General features: G+C 37.2%; 1 protein-coding gene across 1 annotated transcript; it reads left to right on the top strand.

The window, feature by feature from the left end:
* Positions 1-409: 409 nt before the first annotated feature.
* SUZ12 (SUZ12 polycomb repressive complex 2 subunit) lies at positions 410-26,934 on the top strand. The gene is made up of 16 exons (XM_080561196.1): positions 410-865; positions 3,515-3,561; positions 3,654-3,718; positions 8,464-8,532; positions 11,060-11,109; positions 14,089-14,174; positions 15,557-15,788; positions 16,530-16,632; positions 17,444-17,549; positions 18,025-18,202; positions 21,501-21,592; positions 22,061-22,204; positions 22,938-23,095; positions 23,582-23,780; positions 24,298-24,377; positions 24,717-26,934. Exons 1-16 carry the CDS (start codon positions 550-552, stop codon positions 25,060-25,062), a joined length of 2,271 nt encoding a protein of 756 aa, XP_080417322.1. The 5' UTR covers positions 410-549; the 3' UTR covers positions 25,063-26,934.
* Positions 26,935-27,665: the final 731 nt, after the last annotated feature.

Below are 27,665 nucleotides of genomic sequence, written 5' to 3'. Positions count from 1 at the left end.
GGGGGGGGGCGCTCCCCGAGGCGCCTCGGGGCTCGGAGGTGCTCGGAAGGGTTCGGAAAGGTTCGGAGGGGCTCGGAGAGGTTCGGCAGGGTTCGGAGGGGCTCGGAGGGGCGGGCCCCGCGCGCGAGGCGGAGGCGGCCCCGCTCTACCCAGCATGCCCCGCGCCGGGAGGGCGAGCGGCCCTTTCCCGCGAATTCAGTTCAAAGGAGGGGGAGGGGAGAAGCGCCAAGCGGCGGAGCGCACCGACCAACCAAACTCTTCCAGAACCATCCGTGCGTCACGCGGGGGCGGGCCCGGCGCCGGCCAATGGGGCGGTGCGGCGCCACCTTCGGAGCCAATGGGAGGAGGGCGGGGGCGGGCGCGTTGCGGGCCGTCGGGTTCGGCTGGTCGCGGCGCTGAGGAGGAGCGGAGCGGCGGCGGCGGCGACTTGGAGGAGTTGGGGCTCGGCGCTTCCCCTCCCCCCGCCTCGCCCCCCGCCCCCGGCCGCCCCCCCGTCCCCGGGGCCCGCTCGCTCCCCGTCCCCCCGGGGCGCTCCTGGGGGCCAGGCCCATGGCTCCTCAGAAGCACGGCGGAGGCGCGGGGCCCAGCTCGGGCTCCGCCGGCGGCGCCGCCGGAGGAGGAGGCGGAGGAGGAGGAGGCGGCGGAGGCAGCGGGGGCTTCGTGGGCTCCGCCGCGGCGGCGGCTCCGGCCGGGAAATCCGGGGGTGCGGCGGGCGGCGGCGGCGGCGGCGGAGGAAGCGGTTACTCGGGCGGCTCCTCGGCCTCCTCGGCGGCGGCAGCGGCGGCGGCGGCGCTGCCCCCCGTGAAGAAGCCGAAGATGGAGCAGATCCAGGCCGACCACGAGCTCTTTCTGCAGGCCTTCGAGAGTGAGGAGCGGCGGGGACCGGGGGGGGGGGGGCGACGGGGCCGCCGCGGAAAGGGCGGGAGGAGGAGGCGGGGGGGGGGAAGGGGGAGGCTGTGGGGAGCGGGGGGAGGCCGGGGGGCGGCGGGGCCTCAGCCCCCGGCTGCCCGCCTCGGTCCCGGCACCCGGCGGGCTGCGGGGCTCTCGGGGCGGCCGGTTGCCTGCCCGCGGGGCGCTGGGAGAAGGGAGCTGGCCCCCCACCCCCCACACCCCCCCCCCCACACACCCCGGGACGGGGGGCAGGGGGCGAGCCGGAGCTCCCCGTCCGGGGGTTTTCTTTGTCTGGTCCCCACCGGCCCCCGGTTGGGGCTGCGGGATGGAAAGGGAGCTCGGCGAGCCGCGCGTCGCCCTGTGGCAGCCCGGGAGAGGAGCGGAGAGCCCCCGGGTGCGCGGCGGAGTCACTCGCGGAGCGCTGATGCACGAGCACGGCTTAGCTGTGGACTCACTCCGAGGGATGTCCTTGCCAGGGCTCGGAGGAAAATCGGTAGTGCCCTACTGAGTGCACGGGGTGGTCCTGGGACTGCTGCTGTCACTGCTCGTGCCTCCCCGCTACAGGCGGTGACAGTGCTTGATAAAGAGTTGGAGCTTTTGGTGTCGCCTCAAATCCCTCGTAATGTCGGGTCCTTTGAACCTGAGCCTTGTTAACGAAGCTACGGGATCGATAATAGCGTACTGCAAACAGGGCAAGTTGCAAACGGGAGTTTTAAGATGTTTGCTCAGTGTTCAGTATCAGAGGTCAGGGGGAAAATTTCCCTTCCCATGTCCCGGTCTGTCAGAAAAGGGGAGTGAAAGAAGGGGGCAGGTAGGGATCGGGAATACGTTACAGCTCGAATGTGTCACGGCGTGTTAACTGTGGTGTGAATATTGTGGAAAACCTGCAGTAAGTAAATGTTGGGTTAAGAAACCCTAACACGCATAGTATTGAATCGCATTCTTCACGAATATTTTTGTCCCTTCTCGAGGTCATATGCCAGAGAAAGATAAAGACTTATTTTCAGCTTTTGCTGAGTGGTATGGACTTCTGAAACATATGTCCGTTTGCAGGTCGAAAAGTGTCACAGAATTTTTCTGCTTGGGGAAGTTAAAGTTGAAACAGCAGCGCACTGTCTGTAAATTACATATTACGTCATGTAACTTGATGTTTTCATACCTTTCTAAACTATATCACAGATTTTTGGAGACTAAAAAATTGAGTTCTTTCTTTAAAAGTCGTGACTACGTATTTTCACTTTCTGTTAAAGTGCACATTTCTTAATTTCTTATCTGTATTCTTCAAGTCACATTAGTACCAATTCATTAGGATGGCAGTTCTTTATTTGCATTAAGCAGAATTTTAGTGGTATTCATGAGGCTTCTGAAAGTAAATACTGGGATTGTTTTAAGACTTCTCTTTAATAACTACGCACCTTTCTAATAATAAATTATTTGGGGTTTTACGTTCATAGTCTTATTTCTACACTAGAATCACATCTTTAAAAATGGGTGAGGAATATGTAACGCTGTCCTTTTTCACCTCTAAGCACAAGATTCCATAAACCAGAATAAGGTTTTCAGCTATTTAAAATAAATCCCTTGCCATAATACACAAATAAAACATTATATTTCTTAAGAAATAAATAGCTGTTTAGTTTCTTCATATGGAAAGCTGAGGCAGTGCTAGTAGCCTCAGCGTGGGAATCTAGGCGCTCTCCCTATCTCTTGCTTTCCGTTTGTTCTGTCAAGTCATTTCCACGTTTCTTGCTGGTATTACCTAATTAAGGTGGCTGAAAAGTGGTATTTTTCAGTTTAGGTTGTATTTTTGTTTTAAGAAATAACCTGATCCAGACAAAAACTTTTTTTGTCCTGATTTATCTTAATTGGTTAAAACTTAACAGAAGGTCCCCTTTTCTGCATGTCTCGCTCTTTTGAACTTTGGTTATTACACCTATTTTGAGTGATGCTGCCCTTTCATGTCAGTATCGAGCAGAGCTCTATTATCTTCCATCAGTTTGCACTTTGAAACAGTAGTTGCTGTAGCAGAATCAACATTTTTCTGGTCCTAATTGTATAAAAGATTTTGGAAATGAATTTTCTAGCTTAAATGATCTGTACTGTGTCGTAGTCAACTGTCACTGCCTATTTTTGTTTTGGTACCTTGTGCGAGTGACCTTGATACTTTCCAGAAAGATGAAACAATCGAATCCCAAATTGTCTGACTCTGTAAATATAGTGTACTATTTTGGTGTTGTAATGGACACGTTCATTAACTTGGTGAAGAAAATTTACCCATTCAACAATAAATTTTAATGTGTTGAGGTATTTTTTCTGCCTTTCTCTAACGCAAAGCCTGTAAGAAGCATATTTTGTGAAAAACAAGCATAGTTGTCAGGGTTGTCACTACCAGTGTACGCTACCTTAAACAAGAAGTTGCTTTGTGTTGTACAACAGATGGAATAACCTTTGACTTGTTAACTCGGGGTTATTTAGACATCACGATGCTTCACTTAAACTGACTTTCGTGACAGTTGTTTAAAACAACCAACCAACCAACGTGTTAAGCTTGATACTACTGCATCACGTAAGGCTGTTCTAGAAGTTCAAAGCAAGTTGGATAACACGTGTTTCTTTCTCTTAGAACCAACACAGATATACAGGTTTCTACGTACCCGGAATCTCATAGCAGTGAGTAATTGGTCTTTTATCACTTCTTTACTTTGCATTTGTAGGAAACTTAATTAAAGCATGTTAACCTTTTTCATATTTTTTTCCTGCAGCCAATATTTTTGCACAGAACTCTCACTTACATGTCCCACAGAAACTCCCGAACAAATATCAGAAGGTAAAATAATTTTTTGAAAACTATCTTCTGCTACTTAATTAACATTTTAGGATTAAATAAATAAATAGTGGAGGGTGATGTCTTCTTTTCAGATAGTGTGTAAAACATTGCTGTTTCTTTTTCAAGAACTTAAAGGCATACGTTACTTTACAGTTGATTTCTGAGACCTAGAAACTTTTCTGGAATGTTAAGTGTGTGTGACTTTATGCTTGTGACTTGTTTTGGTGTTGGGAGTATTCAAATATGGAAAACTGTCTGCAGAATCCTAACCTAATTCTCCATATTTGTTTTTTGTTTTGGGGAAGAGCTTCTTAAAAACAAACAAAACTTTATAACTTCTGGGCTTATGAAATCGGTGGTGCTTGATCATAAGAAACATGTTAGTTTAACCACTTATTTAGAAAAAAAAACAACAAACAACAAACTTCTATTTTGGTTTTGCTAATTAGTCTTAGAAAGAACCAGTACTCTTTTCTGTAATTATATTAACTGAAAAATGATTGAGTTTGGTTTATAACATTTTACGAAAAAAATCCAGCAGAGGCTTTAAAAAGGTTGCTTTGAGCTGGATGTATCTGAGAAATGGGCTTCAGTTTTGACATTGCAAAATAGTTGTTTCTATCATATGAGGTGCTACAGCTGTATGTCAGTTACTTTTAAAATACATAAATATTGCATCTCGGAATGTGCATGTCGCAGTTGTACATTATTTATTACTAGAACTGTAAAGTCCTTTAAGTTTTATCCCCTCACTGAAACTCATTTTTTTTATACTTTGGATTTCTTGTAGCGTGAACAATGAAAATGTTTTAACACTTCCGGTCTTACTGCTTGTGAACAGTTACTATGGGACTAAAATAGTTAATCATGAACGCTTAGGAATAGCAACAATCTGGATTTTGCAGACAATTCTAATTTAAACTGTATTTGTATCTTAAGAAGGTAACTTTTGAATGATCTATCAAGAGAATTTGCAAATTTTAATTAAAACAGGATATATTTAGCATTCTCAGATCTCTTAGATATTGTTTAATGCCTTTGCTATCTTCTTAAAATTAATAGCATATAACTTAAAGTACTTCAGGATGTATACTTCTTGAGTTCATCCTGTCCTTTGATCAGATCTTTTTTTTTAACTTGAAGTTGCTGCTTGATTTTTCTTACAGAAGTTACCAAAGGGAATTGTTTGCTTATTTTAAAATAGGCTAGAACCAAATTTTAAGAAATAACGTTCAGGTGTTTTTATTGTTTGTTTGCTTTACACCAGAATTGTGCAACAGGAAATTGTTCTTGCTTACTACTGATTGTAATTTATAGTTGATTGAAATGCATACGTTCTTTTACCTGAATCTTATTCTGTTTCTTTGAATGTCTGCTGTAGTTGCTGGGAAACAAGAAGTGGTACTTTGCATGTACATTGTGTTGTCCACTGTTCCAAATTCCGGTTCAAATTCAGCTGCACAAGTAATGCCTAGTTTCTCTTTGAAATCTACTGATTTTTATTGCTGCCCATAATACTCTGTTTTAGAACTGTGATTTTGGTTGGTTAGTGTTTTCATCCATAACAGACAAATTAATAGCGATTTCACTCACTAGTTTTCTGAAAATACTGGCTTATTGAAATCAGTCTGCTAATTAGGTCTTGGAAGAAGTAGTCAAACACTTGAGTATGTTTTCTTTCTTAAAACACAGTAATGCTGCAACAGAAGTAAGTCAGCACAGTTGAGGAGGGAAAAAGACAAAACAGTTGCTACGGAGTGCGTTCTCCTCTGGCTGCCCCCTGCCTGTCAGTGCTGTGGTCTCTCTCTGCCGAGTTAAAACAGCAGAAGTTGTAGCTTAAAGGTAGTTCAAACTGTTCCCCTGTAGTTAGGGCATTGACTGAGGGACTTGAACTAAACCTCCCCAGGAGGTTGTTTGCAGACATGCTGGCAAATGCTTCCAAATGTGCACAAGGCCTTAGCTGCCGTTCCTCATTCAGCAGAAATAGTTAATGTATAGGATCCTGACATGTTGCTCAACCAGAGGCTTTAACAGAGGAAAAAATATCCAGACTAGAGCGGAAGATCTTATTGAGGCTTGTATTTGGAAAGCTTTACATACCTACCTTTGGTATAGCTAAAATTCTGGTAGAGTTCTCTGCAAAGAATTATCTTTTAGAGCTGTGTAATTCTTAGTCTGCTTATGTTGACCTTTACAAAATATGCAGAAGTATTTATTTTCCCTCTAAGACGTAGTAATTTTGCGGCTTTTAAATTCCCAATCATTGTTTTGATGGCCATTTTGATAAACAATATCATATGTAAACTACACAAATTATCCCCAAGATGTATACAATTTAACTATTACAGTAGTAATTATGGCTCCACATCTTTTATCGCTAGCCCTACAGCAGTCTGAGAAAAATGCCAGACAAATTTATCACTTGGAGGTAGGGGAGTAAAATTGCATTTTTACCAAGAAATGATCCATTGATGTTGGTTTACATGTTTAAGACTGAGAAAGTGTTGATAATGACCAGGATGCTTAAAGTATAGGGAATAAGTTAATGAGCAGGTGTCAACTTGTGCCGTAAATCTTCACTGTGTTTTGTTTCATTAAAGGCAACAGTTGTTTGAGGGTTTTGCTTTGGTAAAATGATACTTTATGGAAAATTGAAATGGATTTTCAGCCTGTGGGTCTGTCTTTAGGTGTCACTATCTTACTGGATCAAATGATGTAGTTGGAAGGAAGATACTGTATTAATAAAAATTGCTTCCCTTAGAGTATTTGGATAAAGGAATATTTTTTTATTTATTGGCAGAGTAATGGCATGCTACTATGATGTGACTTTTAATACTTTGTTAATTATTACTGTGCTGCTCTGGAATAAGAGTGGGTGGAGAAAGGAATGTGCAAGATGCACATACTTGTAGCCCAAGTAAATGCTGTCCTAAAAATCCTGGGTGTTAAGGACTATTATAAACTCAGTTTTGTCCCTTGTGCATGAATAAGGAGCGCAGTAACATAAAATCAGTTCTCTGGCTTAAAGGAATGTCAGTACTTCCTTGTGTTCATACAAGTTCACTAAATCAAATTTGTTACCTTTGAAGTTTTTGTTGTTGCTATTTTTAGTTTTTCTGAAAGATTTTGAGGACATTTTTTCTCCTTTTGACTAACCTGAGTTTGACATTTGGAAAAGCTGTGTAATTGTTGTTTGTGAGTATTAATGAACCAGAAAGTTTAAATGCAAGCTGTGTTAGACAGCGGTATACCTTAGGAAAGGTTGTGAAGCTCCCCCTTTCTTGAAATGTTAGTTGGTTTCTGGCTCCTGTTCTGGCCACGACTTAACTTTGCTGTAGAGCTGCTTTGAGGAAAGCCTTTACTCTGAAGAAAGCCCTCTAAAGATCAGTGTGCCTGCTTGCTGTTCTGCAGACTGCTGGCTGATTTTGAGCTCGTGCAGTGTGTGCGTGGACATTTTTCCCTTAGAATCTGAAACTTTCAACTCCTCTGTTCTTAACGTATCTAAAACTGAGCATTGCAAGATTCATATTAATAATCCCACACTTCAGTGTGGTTGAGTCACTTCTTGAATCTGTTGTCTGCCCGAACCTGAGGCAGAGTAGAGCTTTGAATCAATGATTGTTTACTACACAGAATTATTTTTCTTATCTGACTGCAAACATGTACTTGTGTTTCTTGTCCAGTGTTACTATTTAGCCACATGTAACTAAATCATTCAGAGGTACTAAACGCTGAATGTAGACAATGTATGATCTCAGTTTGTTCAGTCAGAATGTAAACAATGCCTCCTGCTTCCCCATAGAGGTCACCCCCCGACATTTTAATAAAAAAATCATGTATTTGACAACAGATTTTCTTATACCTTAGAGAAATGAGATAAAAAGATGAAAAGAACGATACCCTCGCTGGTTTTGCACCATTACTCATCTGTGCAATTTTATTTGCCTTTAAGTCCAAACGTTAGTTTTCCTTTAAAGAAAAATTGGAAGACTAGTCCAGAAAGTGTTGAATAACTTTTGTTCATGAGTGAACTTCATTTAGCAATAATATTAAATTATATACATATATAATATATATATGATAGATATATATGTATGATATATATATATATAGTAAAAGCAGCTGAACACAGGAGCATGAACAAACAGATATTGTCAGAGAAAATATTTATGAAGTAGTTATTCTGACATTGTCATGTTTGTTTTCTCTGTTTCTTATGAATGATTTCTAGGAATATTTTAAAAATTCATTCTTTCTATTGTGTCCATCTAATGCAAATTTGTGGAGAAAAAATGTCTTTGATCATTAGGCTTTCAACTGTTTTTTCAGATAATGTTTTCGTTATTTGATCAAGATTAAAGTAGTGATGACTGGAGAATTAACTTGAATGTTTCTAGGTGTCGTGAGTGTTGCTAAAGCAGGAAGATTTTCTTTGAGCTAAGTTGAAATGCCGTTAGACATGTTCATAGAAAGGCTGTAATATCCTGTTAAATGGCACTTCTTATGAGCAGTAACATCGCTTCTGGAAGGTCTCTAATTATTTTCATTATTTTGATACTGCTTGAAAAGCAGCTGTATTGCAGATACTTATATATATATATGGGGGCTTTGTGAATGGAAGGCTAAAATTGCATATATAGGTAGTTTTTAGTACAAAATCAAGTCAAAGTTTTGACTGAATTTTTTGTTACATATTATGGGAACAGGGGCTACATTAAACTATTCTTTCTCCTTTTTCTTTATAGGAAAACGTTCAAAGTAGATGACATGCTCTCAAAAGTAGAGAAAATGAAGGGAGAACAAGAATCTCACAGGTGCTGTTCTGCATATGTATGTTTGTGTGTATGTAGGAATGCTAAATCAAAAGGCTTTTGGATTGACAAAATGAAGGTGATAGAGTAATTATTAGAAGCAAGGTATTCTGGTGAAAACTTGGAGAAAAAGCAAAAGACTTGGAGTAAAGTATTGTTGGGATAAACTTTTCCAGTATTTGTAGTGTCCTTTCTTAAAAGTGCATAGAAGCCTGAAAGAGGTATTTGTCTTAACCTTCTTTTTGATATTGTTGATTATATCAGTAACTAATCTGTATGTGCTGAAATTAAAAATAATAATAATAATAAAGTAATGGTATTTTCCTGTAGCTGCCTTTGTTCATAGTTGGGGGGGGAACAGTTACAGAAACTGTTATCATTATTTAAAAGATCTTATCCTTGTCCTTTTCAAGCCATATCAGGGAAACTAGTTATAAAATGTTTTTATTAAAGGCAGTAGGACTTGCAGTTTTCCTTTGTGATTTTCTAGTGAGAAATATTGCTTAGTCAGAGATTTATCTTGTGATCTGACCACACGCATTTCTGAGCCTTAGCATGATTCTAGCTGAGTAAGAGTGTTCCGTCTTTAAGAAATAGTTGGATAATTTCAAGTGTTAATTCAATACGGAATTGTCAGATTGAGGGGGGAAAGTGTTTAATGAATTATAATTGTGGAATGGTAATTGCACTTACCTATTGGTTTTGCCATCTTAATTATATAACACTTATTTAAATGTTGGATAAAGCTCACACTTGGTCAGGTCTTACTACGATACTTAAGAAAAAAATATATGACATTTGAACTTGCTGAGTTTGCCATGTTGTATTTGGTAAATGTCCAAGTTCAACAGAGGCAGTAAACTTGGGAATGATGCATTTCAGTTCATTTTTATCCTAGCCAATGGCAAAAACAAATTGCAAATCTGCATAGTCTGTTCCTTGACACATTTCATAGTGCTGAAATAAAAGTTTGAAAAGCTTATTCGTAGAAGTAGTATAGTATACAATATGTTCACATTTGAATGTGATAGATAATGAAGTTTTTTCTTTCTTTTTAAAATTTTATTCTTTATGTATGATTCAGTTAAGCACCTAAGCTTTTTGTGAAGATATACATGATGGGAATAAACCAATCCATTGTAAAGACTTCCAGAATTATTTTCTTCTAATCTACACAATTCAGCCCGAGATCCGTTTTAATCCTGCAGGATGGCATTGTGTTCTTTTTAGGTAGAAAGATTGTAGAAGATTTGCCAAAACCCTTCTTTTTAATGTACTTAATGGATAATGAGAAACAAAGCATTCTGGAAATTGTAAGACAAAAAGCAAATGTTGAAAGACTAACCTAAATTGCTGGAATGTGTGAAGACCCATTCAGGGTTTTTTGTGGTGTTTTTTTTCTTAACCAGTTATTCTTTTTCCATAGTGTTTGCAAATAATTAGTCTGCCTCAGAGGCAACCATGCTAGATGGAATTTAGTCTGAAACAAATTTATAAATTCTGTGTTTCGAGAGATTTTATAGATTTTGCTAATATTATTTTTCTTAATTATCTTTTACTTCATATATTATGGTTGCTTAATAGGCAAATATTCTCCCTTAAAAGATAAGGATCAAGTTGAAACAGAATATAGATTTGTGTGTGTTGGTTTTGTGCTTTCATAACTATAAAGATATATTTTAATCTGGAATTGGTCTGGAGGAATAACATGGCTGAATGATGCAAATTGGTGTAGACAGAATTCTTCAAATGCTCGTGGACACTTGTCACCTCAGTGCTTTCAGGAATGTGCTTAAAATAGGTTTTGAATGTCAGGTATCTTTCTGAGAAGTTGATGGAGATACTTACCTGGTGTTCCAGTGTGACAGACAGTATTTTGTAAATTCTATGCACCTTAAAAATACTGAGTGTTTTTGAAATCCATTTAATTCTGGTTTTGTGAATACTTGCTTTGAGTTGAAATGTATTCTCTAACTAACAAATTGAAATAAATGGGCCTATAATCAGCAGAATAGCTTAGCCTACAAGCTGCAGTGCCATGAAACCAAATAGATGCAACTATTACTTTGTTTGCGTGTGTTATACCTTTATCTTCCCTGCTGTGAAGATTCTGCATACCGAACTTGAAATACTTGTACAAAAATTTTGATACCAAATACTTCAGGGTGAAGTTCTAGACAATTTCTACCAAAACTCATTCTGTTGTTGACAAAGGTTTAGGAAATGTCTGCATGCCTGTGGTGGCAAGATCTCACCTCTACATACAGCACCCTTCTACAGCAGTGTTTAGACCACTACCTTTTCCCGCACCCTCCCCAGTCATGGAATATATAGAGAGAATTAGTCTGTAGAGAGAAGGCTGGTCTACAGCTGTGCCTTAGTGCATGCTGTTCCCAGATAGTTTGAAAGCAGGTGGAAGGATGGACTCTGTTGTGGTTAGGCCTGTCCTGAACATCAGTGAATGGAGTGGCTGCTATGAGGAGAAAATATTTCTTTGTTCTAACATATCCTTTCTTTTTTTTCTGTTTAGCTTGTCTGCTCATTTGCAACTTACGTTTACTGGTTTCTTCCATAAAAATGGTACGTTTGCAAAATTCATTCATTATACCATTAATTTGTGTAACCTTTGAAATTAGTATAGATCTGTGAGAGGAATATGTGAACAGTTTGTTACACTCTCTGCTGCTTGGATGCAGACTTTAATTTTGTTATTCTCTGTCCTGTTACTTACAGTACTTTTAATTGTTCTTTCAATATGTGTTAGTGTAACTGTAAAGTTAAGCAGCTAAGCCTTCCAGGGTTTTAGTCAAAACAGTGATTTTGATGAATACTTCATCTTCATCCATTCAAACTTGAAGTTTGAAGTAGACCTTGAGGAAAGAGTTCCTGAAGAAAGTGATTTTATGGACGTATGCCTTTGAAGTATTTGAAGTATCTTTTACAAACAAAAGAAAAAAAAAAAAAAAAAAAAATTCAAACAGTTAGCAGCTTCAGAGGTTTTGAATTTAATGTAGAAGTATGTGAACAAATTGTATCAGGTAGAGCCCAGAAATGTGGAAAAGGCAATGCCAGGGATTATAAGAGAACAACTGAAAACATTCCTTGGTGACTTGCAATCATTTTATTGTGTCTTTTATGCACGTAAGGCATTACCTCTCAAAATTGGAATATCGGACTTTCCAGACCAGAATGAATGGTTCTGTTCCTTTAACAAATGCAGAAGTTACATGTTTTATGCTGTATAGGCATGGGTAAATTCACAGTCTTTTTACTTTCACGGAAAAAAAAATACCTGTTCATCCATTAAAATTAAGCAGAGTTTCTATTTCTTCAGTTAAAAATATTCTGTATGACATCTTAGTCCTTGGATGTAAAACCTACTTCAATTCCTGTAACAGGTTCTACACTTCAGTCTGGAATCTGTCATGTTCCATCAAACTATTTTGTGCTTAACTGGATCTGTTCAAGTCAGATGTTTGGAGGTTAAAGTTGCTAACGTCTAGATTTCAGAATCACTGTTTTTAGTAAACTGTAATGTCATTCTGAGCAAGTTCAAGTATCTTGGCTTGTAATGTTCTGCTTCTGGAATTTCAGAATACTGCTGGTCTCAGTGGATACTATTCATTTTGTTTCTGTTCTTATGAATTTCATTTTATATGTTGTCTTCAGATCTTTAGCTGAGAAAACCGCACAAAATGAGGACTTCTGGGGCAGCAAGTGATAAGAATAAATACATCTTAAATTCAAATGCTGTTCTGGAAGGAACAGATTTTGAAGTTGTGTTAGTAAATTCCTCACACGTGCAATTTAAATAACCTAGTAGATAGGATAGTTGTCTCATAGTTTCTGCTGACTGGCCTTGCCTTTCTTACTGTATAGTAGAGGTGGGCTATTAGAGAATTTTGAAGGTGTTTGATTTTTCTGTTTTCAAATTTATGGATTGTGTCTGTACTGTTAGTTCTAAAAACCTCCATTTACTTTGAGAGCGAGTGTGTGATGTCTCTTTGTACCATGTAAACAAATGTCACAACATAAACAATGTATACTTTGGTAAATATTAAATATAGAAAATATTTAAATTAATGAAGCTGGCACAGCATACTTATTTGTCTGGATAGAAAAATATTTTGGAAACTCTTGAAAGAAGAGTATGTGATGGCTTTTTTGTTTATTTTCTGAGCCTTATTTGCTAAGAAAAGACTTCTAATATATCTTGTATCTAAAATTGAAAAAATGATTTTCTTTAAACTACTCGTATCTATAGAGGACTTACTGAAACTCTCAATTGAAGCGCGTTAAGCTTCTTCAAAGTAGCATCAGGAGGAAAGCAAGTGAAGATGCGTGGGTTGAGTTCTCTTTGCTGTGCTGAAGCTTTGCCCTTTATACCTAGCGAGCATAAAGAAGTTTTTCGTTGTCAGATCCTTCGTGACAGGGCTAAGCTTAAGCCATTGTGCTGTTTAACTTCAAAATGCGTGTAAGCCCATAATGGTATTTGTAACACTTTAAAAAGCAGAAATAGCTTCGTGTAGATCTGTTCAATTTTGGATGATTGTTTTTTCAGAGTTTCTTCCACAAATTCTATTTAAGCATACATATAATATTTCAATCTTTTTTCCCATATGAGGGCATGTTTCCAGAATAACATCCATTCATGTGACTAAAATTTCTCTTACTAGACAGTGAAATTTATTTTAAAAGGCAGTTCTTAATTGGCATTAGCGATGTAGGTCGTAGCCATCGTGAAGATTCCAGGTTCTAGGAAACTTAGTGTGAAGAGGCTGTGATGCCAAGTCTTACACGAGTTTTTTTCGGGTTATTTCAAGAATCATTTAACAGCTATTTGGCATAGGCTTAACTTCGCATAATTCTTATTTTTTTCTTTAGCATCTGGAGCTTAAGTTTTGGTAAGAACCAAATTCTAGGTTTATAAGCAGTAAAGTTAAAAATTATAGGAACTAATTTCACCCATCTGTAACTAGTGACTTTTCTTAAATCTACCGATATCCTTTTCCTCTGCTATGGAAATGTTTTGGCTGGTTCATGTCATGCTGTGTCTCTGGGCTGTTTTATGAACCTACACAACAGCTTCACTTTCAGTTTTACCCATAACATGTGCTCACTCACATGTATAGCGTATGTTGTTCTTTGGCAAGTGGGTTGTCTTCACAATCCATCTTTGTAACTAGTTCTAGAATTCAGGTTTGGGGGCGAGGGGGTCTTTTTTTCTCTCTTTTGTTGGTTGTTCTGTTTTTGTGAAAAATAAGGTAGAATTATTTTAAGGAAGAAAATAAACCAAGAGTAAATAATGCGAAAGGTGTAGTAAGTTTACTGTTAAATGTTAAAGGTCAATTATGCTAATGTTTTTAATCTACTAGTAGTAATTAAGCAGGATATGTTCTCAAGTGGGAATTTGCCATATATTTGGGGAGAATTAAAACTTAGAATTGACTGGAGGTCTTTGTGCCTGAAAGTAGCTATGGCTAAAAAGTAATTACAGATGAACTTACACCATTGAACAGATTTTTACTTTTTCAGAACTTAAAATATTTTTCTGTTTAGATAAGCCATCACAAAACTCAGAGAATGAACAAAATTCTGTAACCCTGGAAGTACTGCTTGTGAAAGTTTGCCACAAGAAACGAAAGGTAAAAGTCATTTGACAAACCATTAATATGTATTAAAGCAAAATGTGTACCTGATTCTGGAACATCTATTTAACATTACTATACAACAAGCTAATGGTGAAATGTTTGTGTTGAGTTTAATTTAGTCTTTATGAACTAATCATTAGAAATTGTTTTCTGTTGACTGAAAAGGATTCTTCAGAAGCACATGTACATTTTTTTCCTCTGCTCCCTGAGAAATAACTGGAAGTTCTTACAAAGGGATACTGCTTTATTTTATTTGAATTTAGCTTGCTTGTAAGTCATATTCACTCATTCTGTATTTCGGCCACCTCTATTTTCACTTAATTTTTTGTTTCACATAATTAAACTGTTAATTCTGTTGGCTTAAGCAAATCAGGCAATCGCAATATCATAAAATAGTCTGGGCTTTTTAGGGTTTAGAGATAAAAAGGAAGAAGTTGTAATTGTTTTGAAGTCCTCAGTCATCTGTCAAATCTTTCCTTTTTCTGAACCCATGTTTTTATGCTGATCATCTCAGTTACTGCATATTTTAGCTACTATGAATCATAAACAATTTTCATCTTTTTTTTTCCCCAAAGCATCTTTGAATTTACCTGCTGCTTTAGATATGTTAGTTTCACACTAGTTGCAAGTTATCCTCACAGCTACGGGAGCAGCAATGCACACTATCATTTTTAATCAAAAAGGGAAAGATTCGCAGTGATAATTCTCTATTTTCCCTAAGAATATTAAACTGTTATGGCATGGTTTTAAGAGTTACTGTTTTTTCTAGCTAATTTTGTTCCTTGATATTGTATAGATAAGTATGGTAAAAGGAGGAGGTGCCAATGATTATTTGAAGTATGTTTTATTGTGAATTTCATACTTAGGCCATCTTGCCTTGTTTTTTCAATATTACACAGTGTTCCGTGATCTATCTGAGAGATACTGAATATAGTAAATCCCAGGTAAGTGGTTCTTTATCTCCCAGATAGCGCATAAGTGCACTTTGTAATATTGGAAGAAGATAGAAAGCCCTTGGAATATATATATGTAACCAAAACATTTAATTTCTTTAGGTAAACTGAATTAAATTAGCATTAATGGCTGTTCTACAGTTTTTCTGAATACTTCATGTCAGTGTTAATTTAATCACTTAGAGAAAGATGGCTGCTGTCAGAAGTGGTTATAAAATGCCAGGTTTATTGACACTTTCAAGTAGCTGTTTTTACATTTAGAACCTAGACTTGTTATTCTGTTTTTATTTACATCTGTTATAAGGCTTCTTTTCAAAAAGAGGACGGGACAAGTACAATCCATAAATTATATAAATTTTCACACTTAATATCTTTACTTTGTATTCTAAAAACCTAAAGCTTAGCTCTCTTGTTTTCCTGCAGGATGTCAGTTGTCCAATAAGACAGGTTCCTACAGGTAAAAAGCAGGTGCCTTTAAACCCAGACCTCAGCCAAATAAAACCAGGCAACTTCCCGTCGCTTGCTGTTTCCAGTAATGAGTTTGAACCAAGCAACAGCCATATGGTGAAGTCTTACTCATTGTTATTCAGAGTAACTCGCCCAGGAAGAAGAGAGTTTAATGGACTGATCAATGGCGAGACTAATGAAAACATTGGTAACTTCAAACTTTAAATAGGCTTTTATGAGGTTTATCTTGCAGGCATGTATACAGTTGTCCTGATCTGTGGTGTAGGTCCTACTTGGAGAAGGCAGTAATAGATAAGTGACTGAGTTGGCTTTACTTGTTTTCACCCTTTCAAGATATAGCTGAAATATAGTTTGTAGCTAGAAACTGTTTCTGTTTTTGTCAAAATTTAACACCACTTTTTGTTAATGTGTGATGGTGTTAGGCAACGCTGTGATGGGGGGGTGAATAATGAAACTGGTCTCTGGGACTGGTTCCGTCAATGCTGGTAACTACTGACTCACCTGGAGGTGTGGTCATGGTCTCTCATCAAAACTAAATGACTAGCCAATAAATACCTTTTTAAAAATTGCTATTAAGGTATTTTTAAAATTTTATTAAGGTGTCATATGTTATATTACAAATGTTGCAGCCTTGAAAACTAATATAGAATGAAAACTTTTTTCTTACTATTTTAAAATTGAGGAAGGAGGAAGGCTAAATTCTAAGTTGTTTATGCTGACAGTAATATGACTGGACTATAAATAAACATGAACGTATCTAAAATATGATTGTCGTTATGCTAAGTGCTCTTTCTATTGGCATTGAGCTGTTCATATGACACATCTGACATAATCAGCAGCCAGTAATATTTTACAATGGCATAGAAGCTGTTTGATCATTTAAATTTGTGCCTATATAATAATTGAATGCAATGTTTGATATTTGCAGATGTCAATGAGGAGCTTCCAGCTAGACGAAAAAGAAACTCTTCAAATCGTGAAGATGGAGAAAAGACATTTGTAGCACAAATGACTGTATTTGATAAAAACAGGTAATATTATCCAAAATGAGTATTTCTTCTGCTAATTGTTGGCGTTTTTTTAAATACTAAACCTAAACCTGTTTTTTAATTTCATTCTTGGATGTCTTTTGATGCATTTTTAGTTAGTAGGTACAATAAGAGCCCAGGCTTATTGTCTTAAAAAAAAAAAAAAGAATTCTACAGGTTTTGTAGTGCACATTTTATACTGAGAACTACTGAGTGACAGTTGTAAATTATTCCCTTTTATGAACTTGAATGTTGTCACATTAATATGCATCAGTTAGTATCAGCCTTGTGCTGATGTAGTCATATATCTTCTGCTAGTACCTAATGAAGTTCTCCATTATTACAGTGAAATCATAGTAATGGCAAGTTGCTCTCGGGAATGACGTGCTGGTTATGAAGTTGTTACTGTATTCTAAATAGAGTAAACGATGAAGGTGTTATAGCAGCTTTTGCAAGATGCTGTCAAGAAATAAAACAAAAGGTGTCTGGTTTAGTTCTGCTGGGATACTTCTGCTGTAACATATTTTACATGTGAAGGAAAAAAGCTGTAGTTCACCTTTTCCAATATCTCTCACTGTATAGAATAGAATACTGAGGGGTCAGGAAACAGAAACAATCTTTTTCTCCTATCGGTGCTTTTTTTTGTTAGGGATGATGTATTCCTAAGATTTACATTTAGTGGCCAAATAAATTTGCCTGAAGGTCTGTGTTTAATTTCAGGGAAAGCTAGTTTCTGTAATATATATTCTACATTTTAATAGGCAAACAATAAAAATGAGCTTCTTTACCCATAATACATACTTCGTGTTGACAGGCGCTTGCAACTACTGGATGGCGAATATGAAGTGGCCATGCAGGAAATGGAAGAGTGTCCCATTAGTAAGAAAAGAGCAACATGGGAAACAATACTTGATGGGAAGGTAAGGATTGTTTTGGTAGCTAAAAGACTTGTCTTCACTTAAAAGATTCTGGATTAAGGTGAAATGCAATTCAAAGTGCAGTAGCTGTTTCCCTGAAAATGGATTAGATTTAAACAGACAATAGTACTTCTGGAAGGATGGAAACAAGTTAAATTTAGCTCTTTGTTTAGGAAAGCTTTGGCTACACTGGATCATTACACAAGCAGATGTTAGTAACTGCAGTAGCCTTTCAGTAAGGAAGGCCTGAATATAACAAAAAGCTCTTATGAGATTGAAGAATTTCATCTTAAATGTAGGGTGTCCCATCTCCTTCAGTTTTTTTAGTATATCTAAATGTATATGTTTGTGTTGAGAACACAAATTCATTTGATAAAAATGACATTTGTCCCCATTCTGTGAATTTTCTTTTATGATTGTTTTGTACATGGTAAGACGCTAATTCTGGTGGGTTTTTGCCTTTTTTTTTACCCACCAGAGGTTGCCTCCATTTGAAACATTTTCTCAGGGACCTACACTTCAGTTTACTCTTCGTTGGACAGGAGACACAAATGATAAGTCTACAGCTCCTATAGCTAAGCCTCTTGCAACACGAAATTCTGAAAGCCTCCCTCAAGAAAACAAGCCCAATTCTGTTAAACCTACTCAGACTATAGGTAAGCAAACTTTGGTTTTGATGCTGAGTAGTCATCTGCTTAGCAATTCTGTACTTGAGGGTTCCTGACACACTGGTGGAACTGCTTCAGATAAACATGAAAAAGCAAAGATGAATGGGCTTTGTGTATCCCATATGTTGTAATATTTTTAAGGTAAATTTAAAATCTAAAAATAGCTGGATCTTTAAAGTCATGACAATATATAAGTGATTGTATACCATGGTCATAAATCCTTGTGTAAAATAAATCAGCGGGAAATCTATGACTGACTCCTATGATTTTCTGCTTTGCTGCGCTCTTTTGGACTGCTTGCTGTTCTATGAATATTTGGATTCATAGCATCTAGAAGTTCACTTATCTTTTGTAATGAAAAGAGTTTAAAATTTGTTGGACATTAAGAGATAAATTTAGCTCTTGGAGAACATAGCTGTTATTGTGAAATGTGACAGAAGCTATCTAAAGTATTGCACTTGTATTTTGCATTTGTGGATAAAGATAACTCAGGTTGCTTCAGAAAGCTTACGACCTGGCATTTTTTAAACATTTAGAAACTTTTCATTCTATTGTTGCAGTAATGAGAGGCATGTCTTGTGAAGCTTTGGAATATAAAAATTATATTTATCCTAGATTTCCATGTAAAATTTTAAGCACTATTAGAAAAAAATGTAAAATTTTGTTTAATATTTTTATAGGTATGTGTTAGAAAAAGGTATGTATTTCTTTATGGAAAGTCTTCCAGGCATGTTTCCCTTCATATAAGTTCAGCTGATCAGTATCGGTGCTGGTTTATACCTTGAAGATCTCAGTGTTTATACAGTTGGCCCCTTAGTAATTTTCAAAGAATGTGCAATAGCGCACTTTTTTTAAGCTCATGCATAATTTAAAAACGTTAACAGAAATAAACTTGCTGTAAAATGTTTGGTGGCAGATTGTGGTATTAAAATGTTTAGATACACAAAAAAAAGCCCAGTATTTTTGTCCTAACAGTTGTTTGTCTTGCAAAATACTGGGATTGTTGCTGTGTTGGGGATATTGATACCACAGACCATTTAACTAAATACTTGACGATGTACATGTACAGTGGGTAGCATGTTTTTTTGGATGATAATTATGTCAAAGAATTAAGCTTAATATAGTGGTGAGGTCTTAAATGTGAATTAGTAATTAGTTTTGTGCGATTGCATAATTACTTTTCTTGATGTTTCTAAAATCATGTTTCTTCCTTGCTGTCCCAGAACTTAGCTTAAAAAGCTACTTTTAAAATACTTTCTGACACTAGATAGGAAAGACACCTTTGAGTGACAATTGTTTCCTTTTTAATAGCAGTTTCCCATCTTGGGGTCGTATTTAATCTGAAATTCCCCTTTGATTTCTAGGTAGCAGTGAGGGCTAGCCTAGGTACGTCTTTTATGTCTCCTTACTGCAGAAATAATTGTGTGGACCATAGTGGCTCTGTTTCCAGGCTTAATCTCTGGGCTTGTAGCCAGGCACTGTTTGTGAAGAGCTGCTTGGAGTTTTGGGGTTCTTATGAGGTTGAGCATTAGAGAATTTGGTAAAATAGTATTTCGGTCTGGCTTTGTATTGAATGTATGTATACCTGGGAGTTTTGGGAGCTGTAGCACAATAGCAAGGGAAAAAATGCTAACAAAAAATTGCATTTCCAAATGTGCTTTTTGTGTCTTGCAGTATATGTTGAGGAAACAATGAGTCAACAATAGCTCATCTCTGGTGAGGCTTATTACCAGTGGCAGTTACTTAGGCTGCTTTTAGAGACTTTCTGTGTATTAATACACAAGTTACAGAAAGGAAAATTTCACCCCACCTGTGCAGAAGCCACTGGCTAGAATGATTCCCACCATCTTCAGCCAACCTATAGACACGTTTGTCTTTGTAAAAAGTGCAGGAATATTTAAAGTAAGGCTGATTCCTGTCTTCTGAATTTAATATTTTACCTGAGCTAGAGATGGCAGACCCTTTGATTTCTTCTTAAGTCAAGGTGGATGACTGGCACAGCATGCAAATGTGAAATAATTTCCAGTAGAAGAAAGGCAACAGAAGGAGGGAAGTACTTGAACTTTCACTGTCAAAGTTGTTCTGCTTTCTTTTTGCTTCCTCATACCATGTCTCCTTGTATTTTAGAGCTTCTGGGAGGCCTACATTGTAATTTGTTAGGCAGGTTTTATGCTCAGACTTGCAAAAGAAATGACTGTACATTGGCTAACTCTAGAAGGTTTGTACTAGTTTACCACACAATACATAGGAGCAATAGGTACATGGCGATGCTGCACTGCTAATGTACGGATAGAATCTATATTTTTTTTTGGAACTGGAAAAGCAGTGTATTCCAGTAAATTCGTAAAGTTACAGAAAGTGTCACCTTTCAGAACAGCACAGCAGCCTCTTAATGCAGGAATATATCATAGTACTAAGAAAGCAGTGAAAATAGTAAGAAACTTCTATCAGGTAGAGGTTCTGATAGTAGAAGAGTAAATCCTGTGCATCTTTCCCAAGGGTATAAATATGTAATAAGTGCATTTTCTGAAAGATCCCCTTAGGTCAGTAGAGCAGAGACTTGTTTTGCCCTTTCTTAAACCACTCAGAAGCAACTAGGTGTCATTATTTGGTCTCTCCTGAGGGTAGATTCGTAAATGTGCTTTGGTATGAGTGTATGTTTTTTGCTAATCAAATGGAATCAAATAACCTTGATATTAAAATGTATTGAAGAAGCTCTGAAGCAAGTGAACAGTGCCATTACACATGTAAATGACTTCAGTAGGTATTTGAGGATAAGAGTTGAGGGTTAAAGTTTTATAACGCTTTATTTAAATATTTTGTGTTACTTTCATTCCAAACTGCTTTGTCTCCTGAAATTGAATTTAAGCCATGTGTTTGCAATGCATCTGTCTGAAAACTGCATTTCTTTTTTATTAAAAAATAAGAGCCATGCTTGCTTTTAGCTATAGCTAAAGAATTGTTTGCTTAAAGGGAGAAAAGAAAAGAAAAGAAAATGTTGCTTTTTACTTGACCATTTTTAAGTTCTCTTAAGGGTAATTCAAAACTGAAGATAAATTTGATGTTCAAAAGTGGTATTTCTGCATAGAGGTTTGTGAAGGAAGCTGAGCATCAAGACTTCCTTTTTGCTGATAAAACATACTTGTATCAAAGTTCACTAGAGTAGCTCATTCCCTTCAGAAGCAGGATACATGTCACAGAACTCCCACACTTGAATAAGAAACAATGTCGTCTTTACTTCTTCACTCTAAACTGAAATGCTTGTCTATACCTGTGTTTTTTCCAGCTGTGAAAGAATCATTGCCAACAGACCTTCAAACAAGAAAAGAGAGAGATGTTTTAAATGAGCCTCGACAAAAGTTGCGAATATTTTACCAGGTATGGAAAATATCCGGGTTGATGGTGGGGAAGAATGTATTGCAAGTAATTATAATGTTCACATCTGAGCTGGCGAAAGTTTTGGTTTTGGCTGGGTAACTGTCTCATTTGCTAGTTTTGTGGATATCTTAAGGGGTCTCCAATTCATGTAGGAAGAGCCATTCCACATGTTTCTTCTTACAGGAAGTATTGTAGGAAATTAATCTTCCTGGGGCCATGTCCAACATAGTCCAGAATACAAAGGACATCTCTTGTTAAACATCTGGAGGGGGAGAGGTGGTCTCCATAGGGGGCATGGAGAATTCTTGAAATACCATTGTTTCAGTAAAGTGAGCTCATTTAGCACTCCCAAGAACGTACTATTACAATAGAGATTTCCTGAAATTATGTCCAACCTTGTTTGGGGGGGTTGGAAGACTAACGAGTGAAATTCATTTGATGCTAACACTTTCCTTTTCTTTGCACCAGTTCCTTTATAACAACAACACAAGACAGCAGACTGAAGCCCGAGATGACTTGCATTGCCCATGGTGCACGCTGAACTGTCGGAAACTGTATAGTTTACTCAAACACCTTAAACTTTGTCACAGCAGATTTATCTTTAATTACGTTGTAAGTGTGTGTTTTTGTAGTTTAGTGGTGTGAGATGCTGTGCAGTCTGTCACAGATTATACACTGACTGCAGTGACTTTATTGCTAGCTGGTTAAGTTGTAGGACTATCTACAAGTTAACTGCAGCTTCCTTTGAATGTTGACGTTACATGAGGCACAAATTTGTGGGTTGTATTCTGACTACAGGTGCTGCTTTTGCATCAATGTATTTTTTGTGATGTAGAAAGCAATGTAATCTACAACTGGTTAGAAGTCTCTTGAAGTTTTAAGACGGCAGTAAACACTTAAAGCTAACATTTATATTTAGTTATGCTGATAAGGACCTATTCCTACCAGTATGACCTTAAATAAAAAATCTGTCATGCTTATTTGAAGATAATGTAGTTTCCTATACCCACTATTCTCCTCAGAAGATTATTCCAAAACTTTACTTCTTAGCTAGTTAGAAGCGTTCTAATTTCTAGGGTGCTTGTTAGCAGAATTTTGCCAATATTGTCCTTAATTTAAGAATTGATTGTATTGACTGTTTTCATACAGAACAGTAAAATCATAGAGCAAGGAAGTTTTAGTAAAGCTCTTGTTTCTAGCAGTTAATTATTTGGGTGGTGTAAAAGGAATCTAGAGCTCTGTCAGCTTATTGATGGGATGATATTTAACGTATTTGAAATTGAAAAGGTTACTTGTTTAAACCTCTGGGTATGTTGCTAAATATATTTGCGATTATCTGTTTCAGTATCATCCAAAGGGTGCTAGGATAGATGTGTCTATCAATGAGTGTTATGATGGCTCCTATGCAGGGAATCCCCAGGATATCCATCGTCAACCTGGTTTTGCCTTCAGTCGTAACGGACCGGTCAAAAGAACTCCTATCACACACATACTTGTATGCAGGTAGGGAGGCCGAAAAGAAGGTCTGTCCATACTTGTGTAGGATAGCATGTGCACCAGATTTGTGAAACCCAGGGACTTGTAAATCTATAGCTGTGCATAAGCAGTGCTACATGTTACCAGCATTAAAGTACAGCTGTTTCTAACTGAATAACAGGTTTTTGAGGAATGATACCTTCACTCATGATTTTACATCCTTTAAGTTGAGGCATCTGTCATAATGAGAACTTGTTTTTGTTAACTGCCTCATCCTAAAACTTTCCTCACCCAAAAGATTAGAGTGTATCTTTTTCTTAGGGAGGGGTTGTGAGTTGGATTTGTTTTTTTTTTTTTTTGTTTTATGGGATATATTTAATTACTGGTGATTTTTTCCCAAACACTTTTGCAAACTGGAGCCTAAAATAATAATTTGTATTAATCAATTACCATACCTAGCATTTGTATATTTGATTTAGTAGTTGAAAGCAGTTACTTTTTTCCTTCTGCTAGGCCAAAGCGTACGAAAGCAAGTATGTCAGAATTCCTTGAATCTGAAGATGGAGAAGTAGAACAGCAGCGAACATACAGCAGTGGGCACAATCGGTTATATTTCCACAGTGACACATGTTTACCTCTCCGTCCACAAGAAATGGAAGTAGACAGTGAGGATGAAAAGGACCCTGAATGGCTACGGGAGAAAACCATTACTGTAATTATCCCATTTATACAAAACTATTTTCAATGGATTGTGGTTTTTAAATGATGGGCTGAGTTGTTTGGGGAACAAATAGGGTACACGCTGTGAAAATGATGTATTTACTTTGAGAGTAAGTAGAAAACGGGTGTGATGCTCTGCCACTAATGATGTAAATTAATGGATTCAAAGTTTATATTTTCAAGTATGTCTTCGGTTGCAATGCTGGCTCAGTCCACATGGGTCCTAACAAGTTTTCTTCGTTGTTTGTGGCTGTTTCTCCTTGAAAGAGGAGATGCTGGTGATACAGGAGTACAGTGCTGTATATATAATATGAAAATAATTTATCACAGATCTCTATTTGATCTGACTGCAGTTTCAGAACTTCTTAACAGTAGTTACTTCTGCGATGTATACGTGACACAAGTTGATTGTAGGTGTTCTTTCACCGCTTGTCAGCGGACATACAGTTCTCTCATGTCATGTTTTCTTTTTTTTTTTTGGTCCTTTCTCTACTCCTTTATCTTTCCAGCAAATTGAAGAATTCTCTGATGTTAACGAAGGAGAGAAAGAAGTGATGAAATTATGGAATCTTCATGTTATGAAGCACGGGTATGTTACTATAGACTTTTTTTGACACAAACTAATGCAGAACAGTCAACCAAATCTATATACAGTTCACTAAGCAGTTAAAATTCATTGCTTAGGAAGGGATTGTTAACGAATGATTTGGTAGTAAGTTTTCTGTTAAGCTTTTAAAAAAAGTTCTTGGGCTTTTTTATTTTTGGCTTTGAAAATAAAAAAAAATGCAGATGTTGAGATTATATAATAGTCTGTGCAGTTACCCTGCAACAGTGTTTATCAGTGTATCTTTATGCCAGTGTTTATCAGTGTATCTTTATGCTTTTGAAAATGTTCTACTTGGATAATGACGGATTTCTAATTTGGCAGGTTTATTGCTGACAATCAAATGAATCATGCCTGTATGCTGTTTGTTGAAAATTACGGACAAAAAATAATTAAGAAGAACTTGTGTCGAAACTTTATGCTACATCTGGTCAGCATGCATGACTTTAACCTCATCAGCATAATGTCAATAGACAAAGCTGTTGCCAGGCTCCGAGAGATGCAGCAGAAGTTAGAGAAAGGAGAATCAGCCTCCCCAACAGATGAGGAATCTTCTGAGGAACAGAGTGGGACAACAAATGGATATAGTGAAAATAATATGAGAGAGAGAATTTCAGAAATGGATAGCATCTCAGGTGTCACAAAACAGAGCAAGAAACAAAAGCTCTGAAGTCAAAAGTCAAATTGCATTCAACGGACAAGCATTGAAGTGACATTCTAGGGTGCATGAGCTCTATAAAAAATCACACACAAAAAATACAGAGATTCCAAACAGGCACTGCTGGATGGAAATAAATGATTTCAACAAGGATATTGTTTTAACAGGGTTTCTATTCAGTTAATTATGCAAGTACTACATGTATATCGGTTTTGGTGATGTAATGACAATATAAGAGTTTGAGCATGAAGAGCAATATGAAAATCTTTTTGTAATTTTAGTAATTAGTGTCTTAAGAACTTTATGGAATTTACATAATTTAAGTATATGTAAAACAGTTTTTATATTAAGATTTTTGCATCTGTATCTGGCTGTTTTTCCTACCATGAAGTTGTGAAACATTGGGGAAAGGGGTTTGGGATACAGTTTCTGCTTTTCTTTTTTAGAAGTTCTCCAGTTAGCTTTTTGTGAAAATAACGTCTCACTATTTAAAGTTTAACCTTGATCCTTGTATTTGAAATCATTTATCAATTGATCATAATTACAAATTTATTTTACACTAAAATTTTGAAAGTTGGCAAACTTAGCACTTCCTTTGTCTTGTGCCTGTTTGGAAAGATCTTGGCTTTTCATGTTGCAGACACAGTGAAGTACCACCTTGGCTTTTTGAGGTTACCAGCAGTTTGGTTTTCATGGATAATTCTGATGTATTGATCACACAGTGTACCATTTTAAACTTGAACATTAGCTCCTTTTATATTTTTATTACGCATTTACACAGCTACACAAACTACTTGATGTAAACCCTTTTTACTGGGGTTCTGCATCATAGTGTGCCATGCTAAAGCCGAGAGTCTATAGTCAGTATGTAGGCATTCCGTCAATTAACTTCTTTTGAAGTTTATGCCTGCTGTTTTGCCTGAGTACAGACTGCAAGTCCAGGCCATAGGTTTAGCTTTGGCTTTTGAGATGCCACTCTTGAGGGAAAAATGCACTGTAAAATTGGACCAGAAAATGTGTTGCACTTCTTATGCAAGTATTCTGTGATGTATTGTATTCAATACAGATACTAAGATGCTGACTAAACTATATTTGAGCAGTTTTGCACTGCTGTTAACACATTTTATGCATACGTTTACAGATTTTTTCCAATGGAAAGTGGTTTCACTACTGGTACAGTATCAGCACCGAAGGGTTTATTCCAGCAAGCACTGTGGTTGAGTGACATCACCTCAATTTTTTATTATCCTTAAAATATTGCATTTTTCATATTCTTTATTTATAAAGGAACAATGCTGCTGTAAATACAGGTATTTTTAATTTTTTATTTCATTCCATCACCATGAGATGCAGTTCCCTATTTGTTTAAGGGGTATATAAGCTTTCTAATGGTGTCTTCAGAAATTTATAAAATGTAAATACTGATTTTGATGGTCCTTAAGATGTGTTTAACTGTGAGACTATTTAACTAATGGTGTGGATGTGATTTGTCATCCAGTATTAAGTTCTTAGTCACTGATTTTGTGTACAAAATAGGAAAGAGGGAAACTGCAGCTTTCATTACAAACTTCTTGAATTTGCCAGCTCTCTGAGTTTTAGCAAACTCTAATTATGCCTCTGGATAGTACATCAAGCATTTCTCTCTGGCTTTAATTTGCTAAAGCTGTGCACATATGTAAAAAAAAATAGATTATTTTAGGGGAGATGTAGTTCTAGAATTATTGCTTATGTCATTTCTTAAGCAGTTATGCTCTTAATGCTTAAAAGAAGGCTAGCATTGTTTGCACAAAAAGTTGGTGATCCCCCCAAAAAACAGTAATGAAATTACTTCTGTCCAGTAAACTTTGTATGTCATGTCAATTTATAATAAAAGCTGAAAAAATCCCTTTGTTTTCTATTTATAAAGATGCCTTTTCTATATGTACCTGTGAGAGATTTTGAAGATACCGTGTAAGCTGGTTAAAAAGAAATTGAATGGTACAGTAGATATTTAAAAAAAAAAAAAAACACACAAAAACAATGAAAAAGTTCAGTTGTTTAAATGAACCATTGTTTTTACATTAAATGTTTTATTTGAAATCGGCTTTTGTACATAAAGTTAAGTAATATAAAATCTGCCATGATGGTTGTCCAGTCATTTTGTGTGTACGTAAAACGGCCGCTAGGAGCACCTTGTGTAACTTAATCTTCTGCTTGTTTAACTTTAGATTCATGTTCTTCCTGTGCTGGATAAAAGTAGCTAAGTATCTATCCAGTCTTTTCATTGTATGTAAGGTATTGCCATAAATTACCAGATTTTGGCTATATTATAAAAACTTTAATTCCCCTCTCTTGGGGTTAGAAGCGAGTACCTGAGACAAGTTGTGTGTTACTGTTTAGAACTGTAATTTCTGTAACTGAGGAAAAACTATGTGAATGAAGAATATTGCTCAATGTTTTAGTTACAAAACGTGACTTTTTTTATGTACAAGTGGTTAATGTTTCAAACATCTTATGAGATGCACTTTATTTGGAGCAGAGTTTAAATTGCTATCAGTTTAAAATAATGCTTCTGGTATTATGGAGGATGGATACTGCAGTACTGCAGAAAGAAGCAAGGAAGGAATTGCACTGCT

Source organism: Anser brachyrhynchus (assembly GCF_964034855.1).
Source record: "Anser brachyrhynchus genome assembly, chromosome: 18".
Taxonomy (NCBI): Eukaryota; Metazoa; Chordata; class Aves; order Anseriformes; family Anatidae; genus Anser; species Anser brachyrhynchus.
This window is presented reverse-complemented; position numbering and strand designations above follow the sequence as displayed.